Source organism: Vigna umbellata, chromosome 8 (assembly GCF_029865625.1).
Source record: "Vigna umbellata cultivar VRB3 chromosome 8, Vumbellata_1.0, whole genome shotgun sequence".
Lineage (NCBI taxonomy): Eukaryota > Viridiplantae > Streptophyta > Magnoliopsida > Fabales > Fabaceae > Vigna > Vigna umbellata.
In genome coordinates, this window is record NC_142172.1 from 27,681,185 (window position 1) to 27,700,566 (window position 19,382).

Sequence of the window (19,382 nt, forward strand, 5' to 3'; positions counted from 1 at the left end):
AAAATAGCCCTCTAACCTTTCGAGTTTACTCATTTTTTCTTTTTTGTATTTACACATTCCTTTCAAAACCACTTTCAACTTTTTCATCAATATCTTCATAAACGGTACTCCTTTTAAATACCTTAATTATTTTATTTTCTTGCTAAAATATATTTAAAACTTAATTAAGCTAGAAAGAATAACTGAGGCTAAACATATTTATGTTGCACGTACCAAACACTGTTCAAGATCATTGAATGTAAAGGAGAAGAGTATTAAGTGATATCATAAATGTAAAGGGTTTTGAATTTCCACCATGGCCATGCCGCCGTCGAACCCGGTTCAGACCTCGATACTCACCGCACTCCGCCATAACAGTTATCGCATTTTGCCACGTAGGATTCCACGTGGCGTTTCCCTCCCAGCTCATCGCAGTTTTGTCTAACTTCCCTTTAAATACTCTTCTGCTTTCTCCTCCCTTCTTTATCCTCTCTCTCGCCGTCTCCTGCACGAAACCTATAACTTCACGCAACCACACACATACTTTCCCCTAACCTAACCTCCTCTCCGGTGACACATTAGTCTGAAAATTCAACCGCCGTAGAAATGCGGAGGCTCCGGCGATCGCTGGTGATCTTGGGATTCAATTGACATTGTATGGAAACTCTTACCGTATCTGTAGAAGTACAAATACAATTGCAAACCCAAAGCAAAAGCGACTTTACTTAGCATAGTTTTCAAGTTATTCCATGCCTCGTCTCGTAAGCCCGAGGCAGATTAGTATCCTTATATAATAATAGTAATAGGAGGGGAAAAGGGGAGAAAATCGAAGAGACTTGTTCTGATTTCAGCGTCTACAGTTTTACCAGAACATTTATTTTTATTTTTGCTTTTTCTGACTTTCTTCGTCTCCAAATTTTAAAATCGAAGGCGGAGAATCGATAAAGCTGGTTTCGCAGAGCTGCAGAGGGTTCATTACTCTTTACACAGTTCTGAGTTCTGATTCCGACTGAAAATTAAGCTCAGGAATCGGAAATGGAAAAGACGAACAAGTGAGAGAGCGTGAGATTCGTGATGCCTTTTCCGATGAAAATTCAACCAATCGATTCTCAGGTCCCTTCCGAAGGGCCTCGGCTTGAGCTGGCCAAGCCGGTTGTGAAGTCGCGCCTGAAGCGGCTCCTCGAGCGTCAATTCTCCGGCGTTCTGAGAAATTCAGCGCCGGAAAAGATCTCCGGTGGCGAGGAACCGCACAACGGCTCCAGTGATTTCGAGCCGAGTTCGGCTTGTTTGGCGAAAATGGTGCAGAATTTCATAGAGGAGAGTCACGAGAAGCACTCCGTGTCACACCGCAACCGCTGTAACTGCTTCAATAGCAACTACGACGATAGCTCTGACGAAGAATTAAACTCGCTGGGCGGTTACGGGGACTCGAATTACTCTTCCAGCGAGGCGTGCGAAACTCTCAAGGTAAAGTGTTGTTCGAGCGGGTTGTGTTAGAAAATGAAAGCATTCGAAAATAATGAAACGCCATTTTTTCTGTTTTGGACAGGGTTTGGTAGCGTGCGCGAGCGTGCACGAGAGGGATTTGCTGGCGGACACTGCAAAGATAGTTGAGAAGAATAAGATCTGCAAACGCAAGGACACCTTCTGCAGAAAAATTGTGACTGACGGATTGTTAGCCCTTGGATACGATGTGTCAATTTGCAAATCTCGCTGGGAAAAATCTCCCTCTTATCCCGCGGGTACTTTCTTTTTCTAATTCTGAAATTTAATAATGCGGAAATTAAGATCAGCTTAAAATTTTGTTATCTTTTGGATTTAAATTGATTGATGTATATGATTTGGTGCAGGAGAATATGAATACATAGATGTGACTATGGGGAAAGATAGGGTTGTAATTGATATTGACTTTAGGTCAGAATTCGAGATTGCTCGATCGACCAAGTCCTACAAGACTGTTCTGCAGAACCTTCCTTACATATTCGTTGGCACATGCGATCGGTTGCAGAGTATCGTGAGCATCGTGTCAGAGGCAGCAAAGCAGAGTATGAAGAAGAAGGGAATGCATGTGCCGCCATGGAGAAGAGTTGAATATGTGAAAGCCAAGTGGCTCTCCCCTTACACGCGAACCACTTCCTTCAAAGACGAGAAGAAGGAAGAACAACAGCTTTTGAAAGAAAAACCAGTCACGGCTGAAGAAGTAGAAACTTCCAGAGAAGAAAACGGCACTGTGATCGAATGGAAGCCCCCGGAGCTGAAGCCCAAAGGTTCGCTTTCTGGCGTGAAGATCGTGACAGGTTTGGCTGGAGTTTTTGATGAGGATGATAACCCATAAAATTTTGTTTTTCTTTTCGGCTTTTTTTTTTTCTCTTTAATTTGTCGAAGTGAGGATTAAAATCTTTATGACTATAACTGTAACTGTGGTTCTATCCCCTTCTGTGTTTTTTCTTAAGTGAGGGATGGATTTTACTAATATCAATCAATAAAATAAAGTTAGCAACTTTCTCTCATCTCCATTATTTAATTTCTGAGTTTGGTGACAAGTTGTTTGATTCTGTTAGTTTGGCTTGAATTCTGGTTTGTTTTCTTTCCTTCAAGAAGAAAAAATGTTAGTTGATGAAGAAATTTGTTGGTGCAGTTTTAGGTGTCTTGAGGAAGAAATAAAAATAATGGAATCATACCTTACCTCCCATTGAATCCTTCAACGTTTCAGTTTAACTTAGCTGGACTTTTCTTAGTGTTCTTCTGCTCCTGCCGTTTGCCAGGTTTAAAAAAAAGTAAAAAAAACTATATAACTATATATATAAAGTAATGTTTGTTTATGTTATAATATCAATTTTCTATTCAGTATTAATCATCCTTCAAGCTCATCATAATTAGCATACATGCATACAACTGTTTCTTTTTTTTTTAGAAAAAATGTTACATGAAATCATTTCAACATAAACATTGACACACAATCACTTTTTCATGATTAAAACCTTCTCCACGCACTTTGCATTTTTATTACTATAAAATTATACCATTTAAAAAAATTAAAAAGTAGGTAATATTCTTATACAAATAATGTTACTAGGTAACAGTCTTATACAAATAATGTTTAAAAGAGTTCTTGTGTTGAAGAAAATTATTTAATACTGTGACACAACAACTATCCAGCCTATATTAGTAATTTACTATGCTGTTACTTTTAAATAGAAATGTTATCAAATAAAAAAAACTGTTATTTAATAAGGATAAATTAGCTTATAAGAAATATTTATAAATCACTATAATTCCTTTTGATAATAAAATAGAAATGTGATAATATAATGTCTAGAATTATTATAAATCAAATTAAAAATATATATATAGACACAACTCTCAAAACCGTGGGTATGATTACATTAAATGTTATTATAATATAAGAATTTATACAATGTCATTATGACGTCAATTATTTTGTACTTTTACCTATTTTTTTATGTATGATGACACTAAAATATTAATAAACATTTTTTTTTTTTATAGCTTGAATTGTAATCATACTTTTTTTTGTTATATAGTAAATTATTTTAGTCTGAGAAGACTGCAGTTCCCATTTCCCACTGCAACACTTATTCTTTTAGCTGAGAAGCTTTTCTTTTCCTTTTCTTTTTATTTTTAAATACAATGTTGTCGTTTTGTGCTACTCATACCAAATCCACCGGATCCACGTATTGTTCCAGAATCATACTCTTCCTTTTATTCATTATTACATATACACTTCTGTACAATTGCAGACAAATTCTGTGCTTTGTATGTTTGCCGCGTAATAATAATTAATCTACTAGTAATTAATTTCAGATCCAAAACATAATAAACTCATTTTTCGTACAAAAAATTAAAAAAACTCTTCATATTCATATTTTTTTTCTTCAAAATTATAGATAGTTGTGCTATTCTGACACAAAAGTAATATACTACAATAAATTGACAATTCACACTTTATATGTATTTGGTTGACACTTCACATTATCCATCTTTATCTCTTTCCTTCACTATTTTCATATCACATTTTTTGAGTTTCTTCCTTTTTTTTTTAATAAAATTTCCTATGAAATTTGATATCGGTAATACTTTAACGAATACCTGTGTCTTAAGTTAAAAACAGAAAAAAAGAAAGAAAAATAATAGAGTGGTGTCATTAAAACAAAGAGACAAAATTAGAAATAGTTTTAAATGAATAAATAAACATTATTTTTGGATAATTTTGTCAACTAGTGGTGTACAATTATAGAGTTTGTTGAAGGTCACTGACCCTTATTAAGAATCATTAATTACTTTATGAAAGAAACATCCCACCTACCCTATTTAACACATTTAATTTTCTTTTATATAAGACAATAGAGATAAATAGTAATTTTTGTATTCATATCAGTTCATAATTTTTGTAAATAGTAATTTTTAATTTAAAAAGAAAATGTATTTATATAAATGAGACAAAATTCATGACACTATCCGTATACATTGTTCAATATTAATTGAACAAATATTTCTTTTTATATTTTGTTCATTTAATATATAAAAAAGTAAAATCTTAAATATAACTTAATAAACAATAAATTATTTCAACACATCGAAACTAAATCGAACGCAAAAATGTTGGTAGTTTCTCATTTTTGTTATTTATTTAGATTATATGTGTTGTTACACGTGGAAGTGAAATACATGATCAAACATAACTGTAAGATGATTTCTTAAATTTAAAAATATGACAAAATTAATAAAATTTCCATTGTATTAGGTAACTTATAGAAATGACTCGCTAGAATTCGGTTTTCAAATTTCACAAAATCATATTATGACTAATAAGTAGAAGTGGAAATAAATTCATTCAGATTTAAAAAAAACAAATCTAGTCTATATTATTGTATTTGTTTATTTTTTGAAATAGTTATATGGTGCATTTTAAAATTATAGATACAAAGTTAAATTGAGTACTTTAAGATTCTCTTGGCTGAGTCTTGTATTTAAATTTGAATTCAATGGTTAAGTACTTGCTAATTTTATAATACAAAAGATATATATAATTAAATGCTTTTTTATTATTTATATTTATGAAAGTTTGCAAGCTTGTGAATATGTTTTTAAAATATTATAAAATTAGTCAGAAAAATTAATGAAATTTTAGTTTGATTTTATATAAATGTTTGTAAGACACAAAGGAAGTGTGTTTTGTAAAATCAATAATTTGGCTATTAATTTATAACTTACTGTACCAGGAAGTGTCGGACGCCGTACGGAAGGACGCCCAAGTAGATGATCGTCCGCCCATTTTAGTGCTCCGAGTCAGCTAAGGGGTCAACGACCGAATAGAGTAAGGCGGACGCCCATATCACGTGGGCGGACGCCCGTACCTCATTGACCGGCCAAATCACTAATCATTGTGGCTTAGGTAAATTAACCTGGTTTGGAGGTAAGTGGAGATTAGAAGCTATTGGGCTATTTTGGGCCGTGATTAACTTTTCACTAATCCCAAGCCCATAGCAAAAACTATAAATACGGGTCCACGGTGAGTGGTAGAGAGGTTAGATTGAATGCACATTTATTGCTATCCCTAAGAAAAGCCATTGCTCTGAAACTGACTTTGGCATCGGAGAGTCTTTTGCAGGTCTCCGCCCCTCAGGATTGGAAGGAGAGCTAAGACGTGAAGAGAAGATCCGCCGCTGAGACAAGAGGGCAGGAGAATTTGGAGGTTTGGAACAGCACAACCCTACACATCCGAAACATTTGGCGCCCACGTGGGGCCGTGTGATTTCAAAAACCCAATGGTGATCACGAGAAACATGAGCATGGACGACCCCGTTGAGATGATCTGAGTCTTGCAGCAAAAAATGGATGAGATGCAGCAGCGTCACGAGGGCGAACTGGCGGCCGTAAAGGCCGACTGTGAAGCAAGAATAGCCCGGGAGGTTGAAAGGGCGGATGGAGGAGAGACGCGGGCGAAGGATAAGGGGAAGACAGTGGCGGAAGAGCGTACGCCTCAGGATACCGAGTGCGACAAAACCTGGAGGCCCACCGGATCTGAGGCGGAGGGAAGTAAGGCTAAATCGGTGCAGGCGGAGAGCGCTGCCGAGGACGGGCAGATGGTAGTGAAGTCGGAGCCCTCGTCCACCTTGTTACTTCCGTTCACCCAAAACATAATGAATGTCCGAATTTCGGAGCAATTTGTGGCTCCGCAATTTAAAATGTATAACGGGACAACGGACCCCGCATCCCATATTCAGACGTTCTCAAACGCAATGGCGTTCCGAACAGGCAATGATGCCATTTGGTGCCGAGCGTTCTCGCTTTCGTTAGAGGACGAAGCATTGGAATGGTTCAACACCCTCCCTCCTAATTCCATAGAAAACTTTGCTGGGTTAAAACAGCCATTCATCAAACAATTCGCGGCCAGTAGTACCCAAGACTTGACTGTATTTGAGTTAATGACCCTCAAGCAAGGGAAGGATGAAACGTTGCGGACGTTTATGGACAGGTATCAGAAGACCGTCCGGCGCGTGAAAAGCCTGACGCCAGAGCTCGCCCTTCACTACATCCTACCGGCCCTCAAGCCGGGGCCGTTTAAGGATAGCATCTGCAGGCGAGCGCCCAAAACGATGGAAGAACTGAGAGAACGGGCGACAGATGAGATAAGGGTGGAGGAGATGAAGCTCTCGTACAAGAGGGAGAGTCAGGAGGCCAGGGGAGAAAGGACGGACGGTAATAAGCCCGGTTCGTCAACGGGAAAGTCGTCCGGTCCTAGGCACAGGGAGCAGAAAAAGGGACCTCGCTTCCAGCAGTATACACCCCTGAACGCCCCGAGGGAGAAAATCCTCCGAGAGGCCTTGAGCGCAGAGTTGATATCGGAGCCGGAAGGGATCCCGACTCCGAAGAACGCCGACTGGAGTAAGCACTGCGCCTACCATAAAAATATGGGTCATAACACCGAGGAATGCTGGACCCTCAGGGATAAAATAGAGGAACTCATCCAGGCGGGAAAGCTCAAGAAATACGTTCGTGACGAGCGCTCGCCAAAATCAACCGACCGCCCGGCTCAGAGATCGACCTATCGTAAGGATAAGTCGAGGAATTCAAGAGCGGAGCGGCCTCGCTCAGAGAGGAGACATAGTCGAAGTCGCAGCCGCAGTCGAGAACGCCCCCTGAGGGGGCACATCAACACTATTTCTGGAGGATTCGCGGGAGGAGGATTATCTTCCTCCGCCCGTAAGCGCCATGTTCGAGCCCTCCAGTCCGTACATTTGGTTGACAAGCCACGCCACTCCATGCCGCCCATTACCTTTTCAGATGAAGATTTTCACGCGCCCGACCCTGACCAGGACGACCCTATGGTCATAACCGCAGAGATAGCGCGGTACGGAGTCAGCAAAGTTCTAGTCGACCAGGGGAGTTCGGTCAACATCCTCTACTGGAAGACCTTCCTGCAAATGGACATCTCAGAGGATCTTATCGTCCCTTATGATGGGCAGATAGTGGGGTTCGTAGGAGAGAGAGTTGATACAAGGGGATATGTGGAGCTGAGGACAAGGTTGGGGACCGGTCGCTCTAGCGAGGAAAAGAGGATTCGATACCTGCTAGTAGAGGCAAACACCTCGTACAACGTACTGCTCGGGAGGCCGTGCTTAAACGCGTTCGGAGCGATCGTCTCTACACCCCACCTCACGATGAAGTACCCTTGTGAGAAGGGAACTATATGCACGATCCGGGCGGACCAGAAGACGGCACGGGAGTGTTACGCGGCGGGTTTGAAGCTGCAAATCTGACCGATGAAGAGACGGGCGGCCGGCTCTGAGGTGGCCATGGCGGACCTCGACCCAAGAACGAATACTGAGGACCGTCTGGAACCTATTGGAGAAACCCAACCTATCTTGATAGGGAGGGAACCCACTCAGACTACCCTCATCGCAAGGGAGCTGAACCCAGAGATGGAAAAGGGGTTAAGGGCACTTTTGTGGAAGAACCGGGACCTATTCGCGTGGACGGCGACTGATATGCCGGGCATCCATCCCGCGGTAATGTGCCATAAGCTCTCGCTCTTCCAAAACGCCCGCCCGGTGGCCCAAAGAAAGCGAAGGATGGGCGAGGAGAAGCGAAAGGCTGTGGAGGAGGAGGTAGAGAAACTGAAGAAAGCTGGGTTTGTTCGGGAGGTCACTTACACCACGTGGTTGGCTAACGTGGTCATGGTGAAGAAGGCCAGCGGAAAATGGCGCATGTGTACTAACTACACCGACCTGAACAAAGCATGTCCCAAAGATTCGCACCCCCTACCCAGCATAGACGCCCTGGTGGACGGCGCCTCCGGGCATCAAGTACTAAGTTTCCTGGATGCGTATTCTGGGTACAACCAAATACCCATGTACGGGCCGGACGTCGAGAAGACGGCATTCATTACGGAGAAGGCCAACTTTTGTTATGAGGTTATGCCGTTCGGCCTGAAGAATGCGGGGGCGACATACCAGCGCTTAATGGACAGGATCTTCCGGGAGCAGATAGGCCGGTGCATGGACGTGTATGTGGATGATATGGTGGTCCAATCCGCGAATGGAGATGGACACATTAAAGACCTGGAGGAGGTTTTTCGCCAAGTAAGAAAGTTCGGCATGCGCCTAAACCCCGCTAAGTGTACATTTGGGGTAGCGGCCGGAAAGTTCTTGGGCTTCATGTTGACTGCCAAGGGGATCGAGGCCAACCCGGACAAGTGTGAAGCGATACTACAAATGCAAAGTTCGGCCAACCTGAAGGAAATCCAAAGATTGGTCGGACGCCTCACCGCCTTGTCCCGATTTATCCCCAAGCTAGCGGAAAGAATGAGGCCGGTCCTGCGTAAGCTGAAGAAGGGGGCCGGCCCGGTGTGGGACGACGAGTGCGAACAAGCGTTTCAGGACGTCAAAACCATCCTTGTCAACCCGCCGGTCATGAACCGCCCAGTTCCAGGAGGAGATTTGCACGTTTTCCTGGGAGTGTCAGAAACGGCCGTTAGTGCCGTGCTAATGCAAGAACGACCTCAGGCAAGAATAATTTATTTCGTGAGCCGCACGCTCCTGGACGCTGAAACCCGATACCAGCGGGTAGAGAAAGTGGCCTTGGCTTTGTTGCACGCATCAAGAAGGCTTCGTCCTTACTTCCAGAGTCATCAGGTGATAATTAGAACCGACTTCCCCATCTCCAAGATCCTCAGAAAGCCAGACTTAGCCGGACGGATGGTGGCATGGGCGGTAGAGCTCTCAGAATTTGGCTTACGATATGAGCCAAGAGGGTCGGTCAAAGGCCAACACTTAGCAGATTTCGCGGCCAACAATCAAGCCAAGAGGGTCAGAATTCGGCTTCCTGATCTTCAAGTTCAAAGTATCCAACAATCAAGCCGAATATGAGGCTCTGGTGGTCGGCCTCGAGTTGGCAAAAGACATGGGGGCAACAAGGATAACCTGCCGGACGGACTCAGAACTAGTAGTGGGCCAAATGAATGGCAACTTCCAAGTCCGGGAGGAGCGTCTGTTGCGGTATTTCCAACGAGCAACGGAGCTCGCAAAAGCGTTCGATAAGGTTGACATACAGCACATCCCCAGGGAACAAAACACGAGGGCGGACATACTGTCTAAACTCAGTTCGGAAAAGGAAAAGGGACAGTTAACTACTGTCGTGCGACAGGTTCTACTTCAGCCTTCAGTGGAGTGTTCGGCAGTGTCCGTTGGAGGACAAGATTGGCGCACAGAAATCAGAGAAGTCATGACCCGCCAGGACGAAGGACGGACGGTAGGCCCGAGCGAAGCCAAGAAGGTCGCCCGTTACCTTGTGGTGGGGGACGATCTGTATCGAAGAGGATTCTCATCCCCCCTCCTTAAATGCTTTGGAGAGGCAGAGGCACATTACGTCATGGACGAGCTCCACAATGGCATTTGTGGTCTTCATACAGGATGGCGGACGCTAAGAGCCGGGCTACTGAGAGCCGGATATTACTGGCCTACCATGGAAGTAGACATATGGGCGTTCGTCCAAAAATGCATTCGTTGCCAAGAGCACTCCAACAACTCCCACTTACCTCCGCACGCCCTACATTCAATATCATCCCCCTGGCCGTTCGCCCAATGGGGCATGGACATTGTAGGACCGTTCCCAGTAGGACGGGCCCAGAAGAAGTTCCTCCTGGTGGCAGTAGATTACTTCACCAAGTGGGTAGAGGCCGAGCCCCTCGCAACCATCACGGCCGCCCAGGTCCAGAAGTTCTACTGGAAGTTAATATGTCGTTTCGGCCTCCCTTCATCCATCGTTACGGATAACGGCCGGCAGTTTATTGACAAGAAACTTGCCGAATTCTTCAAAAGATTGGGGATCAAGCATGTCACCAGCTCCGTAGAGCACCCCCAGACAAACGGACAAGCATAAGCAATGAACAAGACCATAGTCTCGGAGCTTAAGCGACGCTTAGGAGAAAGGAAGGGGGCGTGGGTGGACGAATTACCCGAAGTCCTATGGGCATATAGATGCACACCTCATGGGACCACAGGCGAAACCCCTTTCAACTTGACTTATGGTATTGATGCCATGTTGCCGGTCGAACTGGGTGAACCATCACTGAGGAGGCAGGTCGAAGACCTGAACCTCAACGACCAAGAACTGAGGATCGAGTTAGACTCCCTGGACGAACGGCGAGACTGAGCAGCGTTAAGGGCCGAAGCATGCAAACGCATGGTGGAAAGAAAATACAACTCCAAAGTCCGGCCAAGGAGCTTCCAGGAGGGGGACCTAGTGTGGAGGAAAGCTGGTGACGCCCGCCGAAACCCAGCACATGGAAAGTTGGTTGCCAAGTGGGAAGGGTCGTTCCGAGTAATGGAGGCCCTAGGAAACGGGGCGTATAGGCTGGAGCGCATGGACGGACGTCCCATCCCCAACACTTGGAACGCCACGCGTCTAAAATTTTACTTTAGTTAATCACCTGTACTCTTATTTCCAAAAATGAATGACAGGATATTCCTCTTCTACAAACGTTACTTTATTTTGAAGAGACCAGAAACCATTCTCAACTTACGACCAAGTTGGTGAAAAAGAGCGTTCCAAAGAGAACGACTCTCAGCTTGGCTGGGCAACGAAGCGAAGGATCGTCCGCCCCATTAAGACCAAGCTGGTGAAAAAGAGCGTTCCAAAGAGAACGACTCTCAGCTTGGCTGGGCAACGAAGAGAAGGACCGTCCGCCCCATTAAGACCAAGCTGGTGAAAAAGAGCGTTCCAAAGAGAACGACTCTCAGCTTGGTTGGGCAACGAAACGAAGGACCGTCCGCCCCATTAAGACCAAGCTGGTGAAAAAGAGCGTTCCAAAGAGAACGACTCTCAGCTTGGCTGGGCAACGAAGTGAAGGACCGTCCGCCCCATTAAGACCAAGCTGGTGAAAAAGAGCGTTCCAAAGAGAACGACTCTCAGCTTGGTTGGGCAACGAAGCGAAGGACCGTCCGCCCCATTAAGACCAAGCTGGTGAAAAAGAGCGTTCCAAAGAGAACGACTCTCAGCTTGGCTGGGCAACGAAGCGAAGGACCGTCCACCCCATTAAGACCAAGCTGGTGAAAAAGAGCGTTCCAAAGAGAACGACTCTCAGCTTGGCCGGGCAACAAAGCGAAGGACCGTCCGCCCCATTAAGACCAAGCTGGTGAAAAAGAGCGTTCCAAAGAGAACGACTCTCAGCTTGGTTGGGCAACGAAGCGAAGGACCGTCCGCCCCATTACGACCAAGCTGGTGAAAAAGAGCGTTCCAAAGAGAACGACTCTCAGCTCGGTTGAGCAACAAAGCGAAGGGCCGTCTGCTCCAGTAAGACCATGTTAGCGAAAGAATGTTCTCTCAGGAACCACTCTCAACGCGATTGAGCAACGAAGCGAAGGTTAAACATCCAAAAGCTAAGCGTTACCGTCCGCCCGGATAAGGGAAGTGCAAGCCCCACCCAGGCCGGACCATTACTAAAGTCAGTTTCAGAGCAATGGCTTTTCTTAGGGATAGCAATAAATGTGCATTCAATCTAACCTCTCTACCACTCACCGTGGACCCGTATTTATAGTTTTTGCTATGGGCTTGGGATTAGTGAAAAGTTAATCACGGCCCAAAATAGCCCAATAGCTTCTAATCTCCACTTACCTCCAAACCAGGTTAATTTACCTAAGCCACAATGATTAGTGATTTGGCCGGTCAATGAGGTACGGGCGTCCGCCCACGTGATATGGGCGTCCGCCTTACTCTATTCGGTCGTTGACCCCTTAGCTGACTCGGAGCACTAAAATGGGCGGACGCTCATCTACTTGGGCGTCCTTCCGTACGGCGTCCGACACTTCCTGGTACATAAACCCCCCAAGTCCTAGTGCACGTAGTGGACGTAGGATTTTGAATAACATCTAAAACAAGAAAAGATTTGACGCAGTGGCCATACATACTTTCCAGACGTTTCATCTCTCGGGATTTTCTTGAAGAACACTTTTTGTGAGTGTAGAGAGTGCGGGGCTATCCTGTGGTGATAGAATTCCCTGTGAGTTCTTCAAAGTTTCACTTACAAACAGAGGTTCTATCCGGTTGGGCGGACGGGCATTTAGCCCTTTGGGTGACGTGGGCACCGGAATATTTTGAACTGTCAAAATTAGGTCCAAATATTTGTAAAATTGAGCCAATGTTGCCTTGTCCGTTAAGTGTTGACAAACGATGTTAAAATTTGCTGACGTGGTGCACATTTAAAATGATGATGTATGTATTTTATATTACGTGGAATTTATTATTTAATTGTTCAAGATTAGGAATTTCTTCGTATCTAGAGATTTTTAATAAGCAGGAAGGATCATTGGATGATCAGGTTGGAAAGTTCAAAAGGCCGGAAGCTATGGCGCGTCGCGGTCGGAAAAGATCCCTCGGCCAATGGCGTCGGTGATGGTTGTTAATGGTGGTGAGCGACAACGACGGTTCATTTCGGAGGAGAGACTTTTTTCTCTCTGTTCTTGCTTTGATTCGCGTCGCAAGGGAGAGAGCTTCTTCCCTCTTTACTTTGGTCCTAGCAAGGGTTTGTAGGAAGGGGTTATGCGTTCAGGTGCAACGAAGGCACGACGAGGGTGCGGCTTGGCTTCTGCGTTTTGCGGCGAAGGTTTCGTTTGAGATTTTGAGTTTCCTATTCTCGCGTAAGGCTTGCAATTTGGGTGGATGCGTTTGGTTTCCTTTTCTGCAGTTTCTAAAACGCGATTTGGAGTTCTACCGTTACGACACTGGGTTGGGTTTTTTCTGAAATTGAATTGGGGATTCCTGCTCGCCTTATCAAAATGTGGGAAATCTTTACCTTAGCTTTCTTGGAGATCCAAGCACTTCCCTGTCATATAAAAAATGATTGATTCCCAACTTAAATGTAACATCTGACAGAGTCCCGTGTTTAAATATTTTTTATCAAACATTTGGATATAATTTAATCCATACCTCAAATTATTAGACTTTATAAACAATTTCTATGAATTTTAATAGGTTTGATTAAATTTAAGTTCCTGATAATTTTTTAGTATTTTCATCCTGTGCGAGGAGAGGCCTTTATTAAGTTGAGCTTGGGAAGAGATAAGGAAAGAAAAGAAGCCATGGAGAAGTTGAAAAAAGCTAGCTACCTCATTTAACAGCTTCCACACAGACAAGTGATGAACTATCTATTTGAATTTTTATGTTGGATAAAAATGCGTTTTTTGCTTACTCTAAAATGGGGCATTGTGTTACCAAGTGAAAAATCTTGAAAGGGTCAATCCAATAATGAGTTTAAGGTAATCACAAAATAAGCCTTTCATCATTTGTGCTGTCACATAATCATGTTCAATTTTTGCCAGAAGATGCCTTCTTTGAATTGAAAACTGATATTTTAACTCATGAGAATACAAGACTATTTTTCTGTCATCTCTTGTAAAACATGACTTGTGGAAAGGTGAAAATTTTCTTAATAGGAATCATTATACATGAATTTAATGTAGAGTATTCAAAATTTTAGAGAACACATATCTCCATTTGAACTGAATCATGGTTCAATGGCAAGTGACGGTTAACATTTAACTTCATTTAAACAGTTACACATCCAAAATAACAAATCTATTTTGGATCAGATTTGCCAATTCCTTAAAAGTAAGAACTTCGGAGAAGATAAAGCGGAAACACGTGCCAGACATAACAATTTTGGAGCATGATTAAAGCTTTTAAAAACCCATTATTACAAAGTCGTCGTCATTGCTAAGAAAAAGGTGATATGAGGTTGTTTCCGCACTCAATCTGATGACCCTGAACAAGGATGATCGAAAAAGGTGGATAGAACTCACAGGGTAAGATCTGAATTTCACAATCCCACCATGTATGAGCACATCTCGAAAACCTTTCATCAAGAGACAAGACAGGACAAGGCGAACCCTTGGACCGCGACCCGCGGTGGCCGGTTGGGTGGAGGCTAAGGCGGATGCCATGAGCGGAGGAGATGAGCGCTTCTGGGGTTCCTCTGGTTCCCTTTGGATTTAAGTGGAGGATGCATAGACCAATTGGTCTAGTGGGAGAGGCGAAAAACCCTAATGGGTTTCACACCGGTAGAATGCAGCTGATTGTCTTCTCTCCTCTTGGATTCCAATTCCCCACTGACCAAATCCCTAATTCTCTTTTTCTAATTTTATTTCAGTAAAAATGGTTTGAACAAATATCTAAATAAACAATTACATTTGGTGCCACCTCAAACATTCTGTATTTAAATAATAAATTCCACGTAATATAAAATACATACATCATCATTTTAAATGTGCACCACGTCAGCAAATTTTAACGCCGTTTGTCAACACTTAACGGACAGGGCAAAATTGACTCAATTTTACAAATATTTGGACCCAATTTTGACAGTTCAAAACACGAGGACCCACTTGAGATTCCCCAACAAATAAGAGGACGATCCGAGGGTTTAAACCTATATAATACTATACGAAAATTGTAAGAACCTAGAAAGTAAAGTATTAGAGTACATATGTATTTTAAAATAATAAGACCAAGTGTTTTAAAAAGTTAAAATATTTCAGTAAAATAAATATAATTTCTTAAACTCGTCTCATTACTTAAAACATCAATCATCTCTCTACAACCCTTTCTCTTAACTTCTTTCCCCTTCGTTCTAAGATTTCTAACTCCTCAATCATCTCTTTGACGATCAGGAAGCTCCTAGGAGATCATGGTGAAGTAATCTACACATTTATTCGATCAATTTCTAGAATAGAGCAAGTAAGTTTCTACCCTTGTTTTTTTTCATTCACGGTCTATGATTATGTCCAAGAATCTTGCATGTAGCAAATATGTTTCTTCTTTGCTTCTTTAGTAAATCAAGGTCCTAAGGACTTTTTTCTGCTTTCAATTTGGTGATTCATAGGTGTTTCCAGAACATTCCTTGTGCAAGAAGTAATAGGGATGTTCTTAGAGCTTTGTAGCATCGGTGTAAGGTAAGGGAAGCTAGAGGTTTACTTTAATTGATGTAAGTTTAGGGTTTGTATGTATGTTAACTTGACTAATGGTGATTTTTGTTTTAAGGTACTATTAGTTCATCTAAACATGTGAATTTGGTTATGTAACAATGAAATTCTGATGTGATGTAATTATGATGATATTGTGATAATGAATTGCATGTGAATATGTTGTATTAATTATTAGAATGTGCATTTAAAAGCTTGTGAAGTAATGAGTTGAAATCTATTGGGTCTTGGTATTTGAAATTGAGGTTTTGATAAGCTATTTGATGAGATAGTGTTTGGAGTATGAAATATGTCATTGTAGGTCTGGTTATGGGTTATTCAAGACTTGTTAATACCATAAGAAAGGCATAAATTTGATGCAAGAGTGTTTAGTAGTTGATGGTTAGAGTTTAGCTTGGTTGGAGTTAGTTTTAGAGGTTTGGAATGGTAAGATTTCAAATTAGAAGGTCTGGGACATAAAGGATGATTTTGGGTCTATCATAGAGTCATTTATGACTTGTTAGGACTCGTAGTTTACATAAATTTGAGTTAGAAGGTGTTGTTTTGAGTTTAGGTCTTTTGGAGTTGTCAAATGGTTGAGCACACCTAATTTCGAGTCTAATGATCAATGGAGTACTTTGGTTTAATTCTAAATATGATTTTCCATCAATTATAAGGTGTAAGAAACTCATTTGATCATTAGAACAAAGCTCAAGCGCATCAAAGACCAGTTTTGGAAGTGTGCAGTTGGTTGTCATGGGGCTCGAGCACCCCTTAGCTAGTTTTTGGGTTTTTAGGTTTTAGGTTGTCCTGTGTTTTCTGAATCACTGTTTTGGGTTCTTGGATGCATGTGTGATAATTTATTATGAGTTTTATGGTGATATATGAAGTGGTATGTTTACTTGTTTATTGAATGGAAAAGTTATGGAAATGAGTTCAAAGGTGGAACCTCTTGGTGTAGTTTCAAGTATCATTAGTATGAATGCAGGAAGCTCGATCTTGGGGGTTATCTTGACACTCTGATGGTCATTCATTCTCAAGTAGAGAGGTTTGACATATATGGTGATAGTAGTAGGATGTCTTAGTCTTGAGCGCTTCCAGTATGATCCAAGACATGGAACAAACTAATCTTGTGAGTGTGGTAGGGTGAAACCTGTTGGCAATAGCTTTGTAAAGCAGTAGAGGCCACCATAAGTTCACAACCCGCCATTACTCGACATTCATTCTAAATATGGATAGTCCAGTCTAAGTCTTGGCATGTTTTAGGATGTTTGATTTAATTGTTCTATGTGATTTAAGTATGATGCTTTATATATTAATGTATTATATGATTTGTCTTAGTATCTAGCTTACTCTTTTTGTTTGTGTTTGTAGTTATGTTTTCTTGTTCTGGTTTTGGCTATGATCATCTGGTGCATGTGAGCAAAGGGTGATGATGTTTTCCTGGAGCAGACTTAGATAGAGGGGTTGCTAATGTCTAGTAGTTGTAGTTAGTTACCTTGTATATAATTTTGATTAGTTAGTTTGTATATAAAGTTTTTTTATGATTATTTTGATGACTGTATAACTTTATAGTTCTTGTCTTTGTTGACGGTTTTTGTTTTTATTAAAAATTATAATGTTTAGGATGTTACAAAAGCTATACACTATGAAATTATAAAAAATAGATGGAAGAGAACTTAAAATGAAAAATAAAAATAATTAAATTTATGAAAATAAATAAAGCTAAATTTGATTAATGTTTATTATATCAACTAGTTTGAATATAATGCTAGTTCAAATGAAAAAAAAAACACATACAACTTTTAAAAACAAATAAAAGTATGGCTTAATACCATTGTTGGTCCCAATTTTTTTCAGCTTTATTCGAAATGGTCCTAATTTTTTTTTACGTTCAATGTAGTCCTAAAGATCGTAATTTGTGTTCAATTTAGTCCTTTTTACAAACGTCGTTTAAATAGTTAACGACCAAATTTCCAGCTCTCAATCAGTTAATGACATGTCATTTAACTGCTGACATGGACAACACCTCACCACCATCAAACCCCACCCGACCCGTCGTCGTGAAGCCCAAATACGCCACCACTCTCCCTTCATTGCGGAGCGCCGTCGCGACACTACCTCACCGCCATCAACACGCAACACAAATTTATTATTTAAAAAGATATAAATATAATTACATGATAATATTTCTTCTTGTAAAGAAAATAATTTTCATTTATATAATAAACATTGTGTCAGTAATATTCTTTTATAACATCTTATATTTATATTTAGTATTTAAGCCACTCCCTCCTTTATTTTTTTTTTCTTTTTTCTATTTTATTTCTCTCTCCCTCTGTTAAATCTCTCTTTTCTTTTTTTATTTTTGAAAAAAATCTTCATATTTCATCACTTTTATTTATTTTAAGAATATTTGTTTTCATCAAGTCATCACATCAATTAAATTTTTAAATAGAATAATTTTTTTTATTTTAAGAATTTAGTTTTTTTTTTTGTTTTTTATGGTTTAAACTCTCGTTTGGTCCTTGTATTTGTGTGTTAATCTCAAGTGGGTCATCTTTTTTTTTTCGGTCTCAATCGGGTCCATAAACTTGTAAAAATGAACCAATTAAGCCATCTTCGTTAAGTTATCATTGGCGCCGTCTAACTTTGCTTACATGTTATATTAACGGAGAGGGCTTAATTGGCTCATTTTTACAAGTTTACGGACCCGATTGAGACCGAAAAAAAAACGATGACCCACTTGAGATTGACACACAAATACGAGGACTAAACGACAGTTTAAACCTTTTTTATTTTTTCATCCATTTCAATATAGTCAATTGGAAAAACATAATTATCTTGGTTTAGCAGGTATTGAAATTTGATTATATTTAGATATTTTAATCTAAGTTTCTAAATTTTGAAATAATTTTATTATTAGGAGTTTTAGAAATTACTTTAAAGATTAATATTTTAGATAAAAATTTGTGTAATGTTTCGAGTGTGAGGTTGGAGATCACAATCAAACACCCATTCACACTTTATTTTAGCCACTTAACGTTATCTTGGGTATTCTTAATCAAATTCTTCTATGTTTTTTATGTCTGGCGAGTATCTGTTAAAGGCACTCTGACACTCAAGTAAGTAATCTAGTCGATCGGTTATCACAATAAAGTCATAAATTCACAATAAATACAAACACATACATCCTCACCTCAGACTTGTTTATAGGTTTTGAGATAAACTTATGATTAGCATAACTATAATTACGGTTACCAACGATTTATGAAGGTCTTGAACCGAGATTGTAGTCGGTATCTAACATTAAGTATTGATGATTACTGGTGTGTTTGTCTTTATTGTCCGGTACTTTTATTACGTTTTTTAGTCATATAGGTATTGGTCGTCACTTGCTTGAGATCGAACGAGTGCATGACGTAGGTGTTCGGTTTGTGTTTGTTGTAGGTCACCATGTTGTGTTATAGATTGAACGAGTTATGTCAATTTTCGGAATGTTTATGTTATGTTATTTTCTCTTATTTTTTAGGTCGTCAAGGTCTTTCATTCGTTCAGAATCGCTTAAATGGCATCTACAAAAGGTATTATAATTCTAAAGTTAGTAGATGACCGATCGGTTAGCAATGAATATTGTTATGCATGTTATATGCATGTATATGAAAGTCATACCTTAAACATTCATTTATAGTGGTTGTTATGTGCTTTTACCTTTTTGTTGGCCTAATCATGATCCAATCATAACTTTATTGGCATTAAGAGATTGATTCTTAATTACCAGTTAATCTGACCATTTTATAAGTGGTTGATAATGTCATTCAGTCAGGGTCGATTGACCACAAGGAGATGCCTAAGAGGTTGGCCTCGGGTAGTTGACCAAGAGTAGTTGGCTCGGAGGAACTCGGCCTAGAGTGCTTGGTCCAA

The 19,382-nt window shown here is 40.8% G+C and overlaps 2 protein-coding genes across 2 annotated transcripts; both read left to right on the forward strand.

Annotated features, from left to right (window-relative positions):
* The first annotated feature begins 300 nt into the window (after nucleotides 1-300).
* On the forward strand, nucleotides 301-2,489 carry LOC124824396 (uncharacterized). The gene is made up of 3 exons (XM_047296823.2): nucleotides 301-1,446; nucleotides 1,529-1,721; nucleotides 1,830-2,489. The coding sequence occupies exons 1-3, from the start codon at nucleotides 1,054-1,056 to the stop codon at nucleotides 2,312-2,314; spliced, it is 1,071 nt and encodes a 356-aa protein (XP_047152779.1). The 5' UTR covers nucleotides 301-1,053; the 3' UTR covers nucleotides 2,315-2,489.
* Nucleotides 2,490-5,834: 3,345 nt separating this feature from the next.
* On the forward strand, nucleotides 5,835-9,371 carry LOC124824381 (uncharacterized). Its single transcript, XM_047296812.2, has 2 exons — nucleotides 5,835-7,743; nucleotides 7,876-9,371. Exons 1-2 carry the CDS (start codon nucleotides 5,835-5,837, stop codon nucleotides 9,369-9,371), a joined length of 3,405 nt encoding a protein of 1,134 aa, XP_047152768.2.
* The last annotated feature ends 10,011 nt before the right edge of the window (nucleotides 9,372-19,382 follow it).

Coding starts and splice junctions, on each gene's coding strand:
- LOC124824381 (XM_047296812.2), top strand. CDS start 5,835: ATGGATGAGATGCAGCAGCGTCACGAGGGCGAACTGGCGGCCGTAAAG. Junction 7,744..7,875: donor ACGGGAGTGTTACGCGGCGG/GTTTGAAGCTGC, acceptor CTATCTTGATAG/GGAGGGAACCCACTCAGACT.
- LOC124824396 (XM_047296823.2), top strand. CDS start 1,054: ATGCCTTTTCCGATGAAAATTCAACCAATCGATTCTCAGGTCCCTTCC. Junction 1,447..1,528: donor AGGCGTGCGAAACTCTCAAG/GTAAAGTGTTGT, acceptor TGTTTTGGACAG/GGTTTGGTAGCGTGCGCGAG. Junction 1,722..1,829: donor ATCTCCCTCTTATCCCGCGG/GTACTTTCTTTT, acceptor GATTTGGTGCAG/GAGAATATGAATACATAGAT.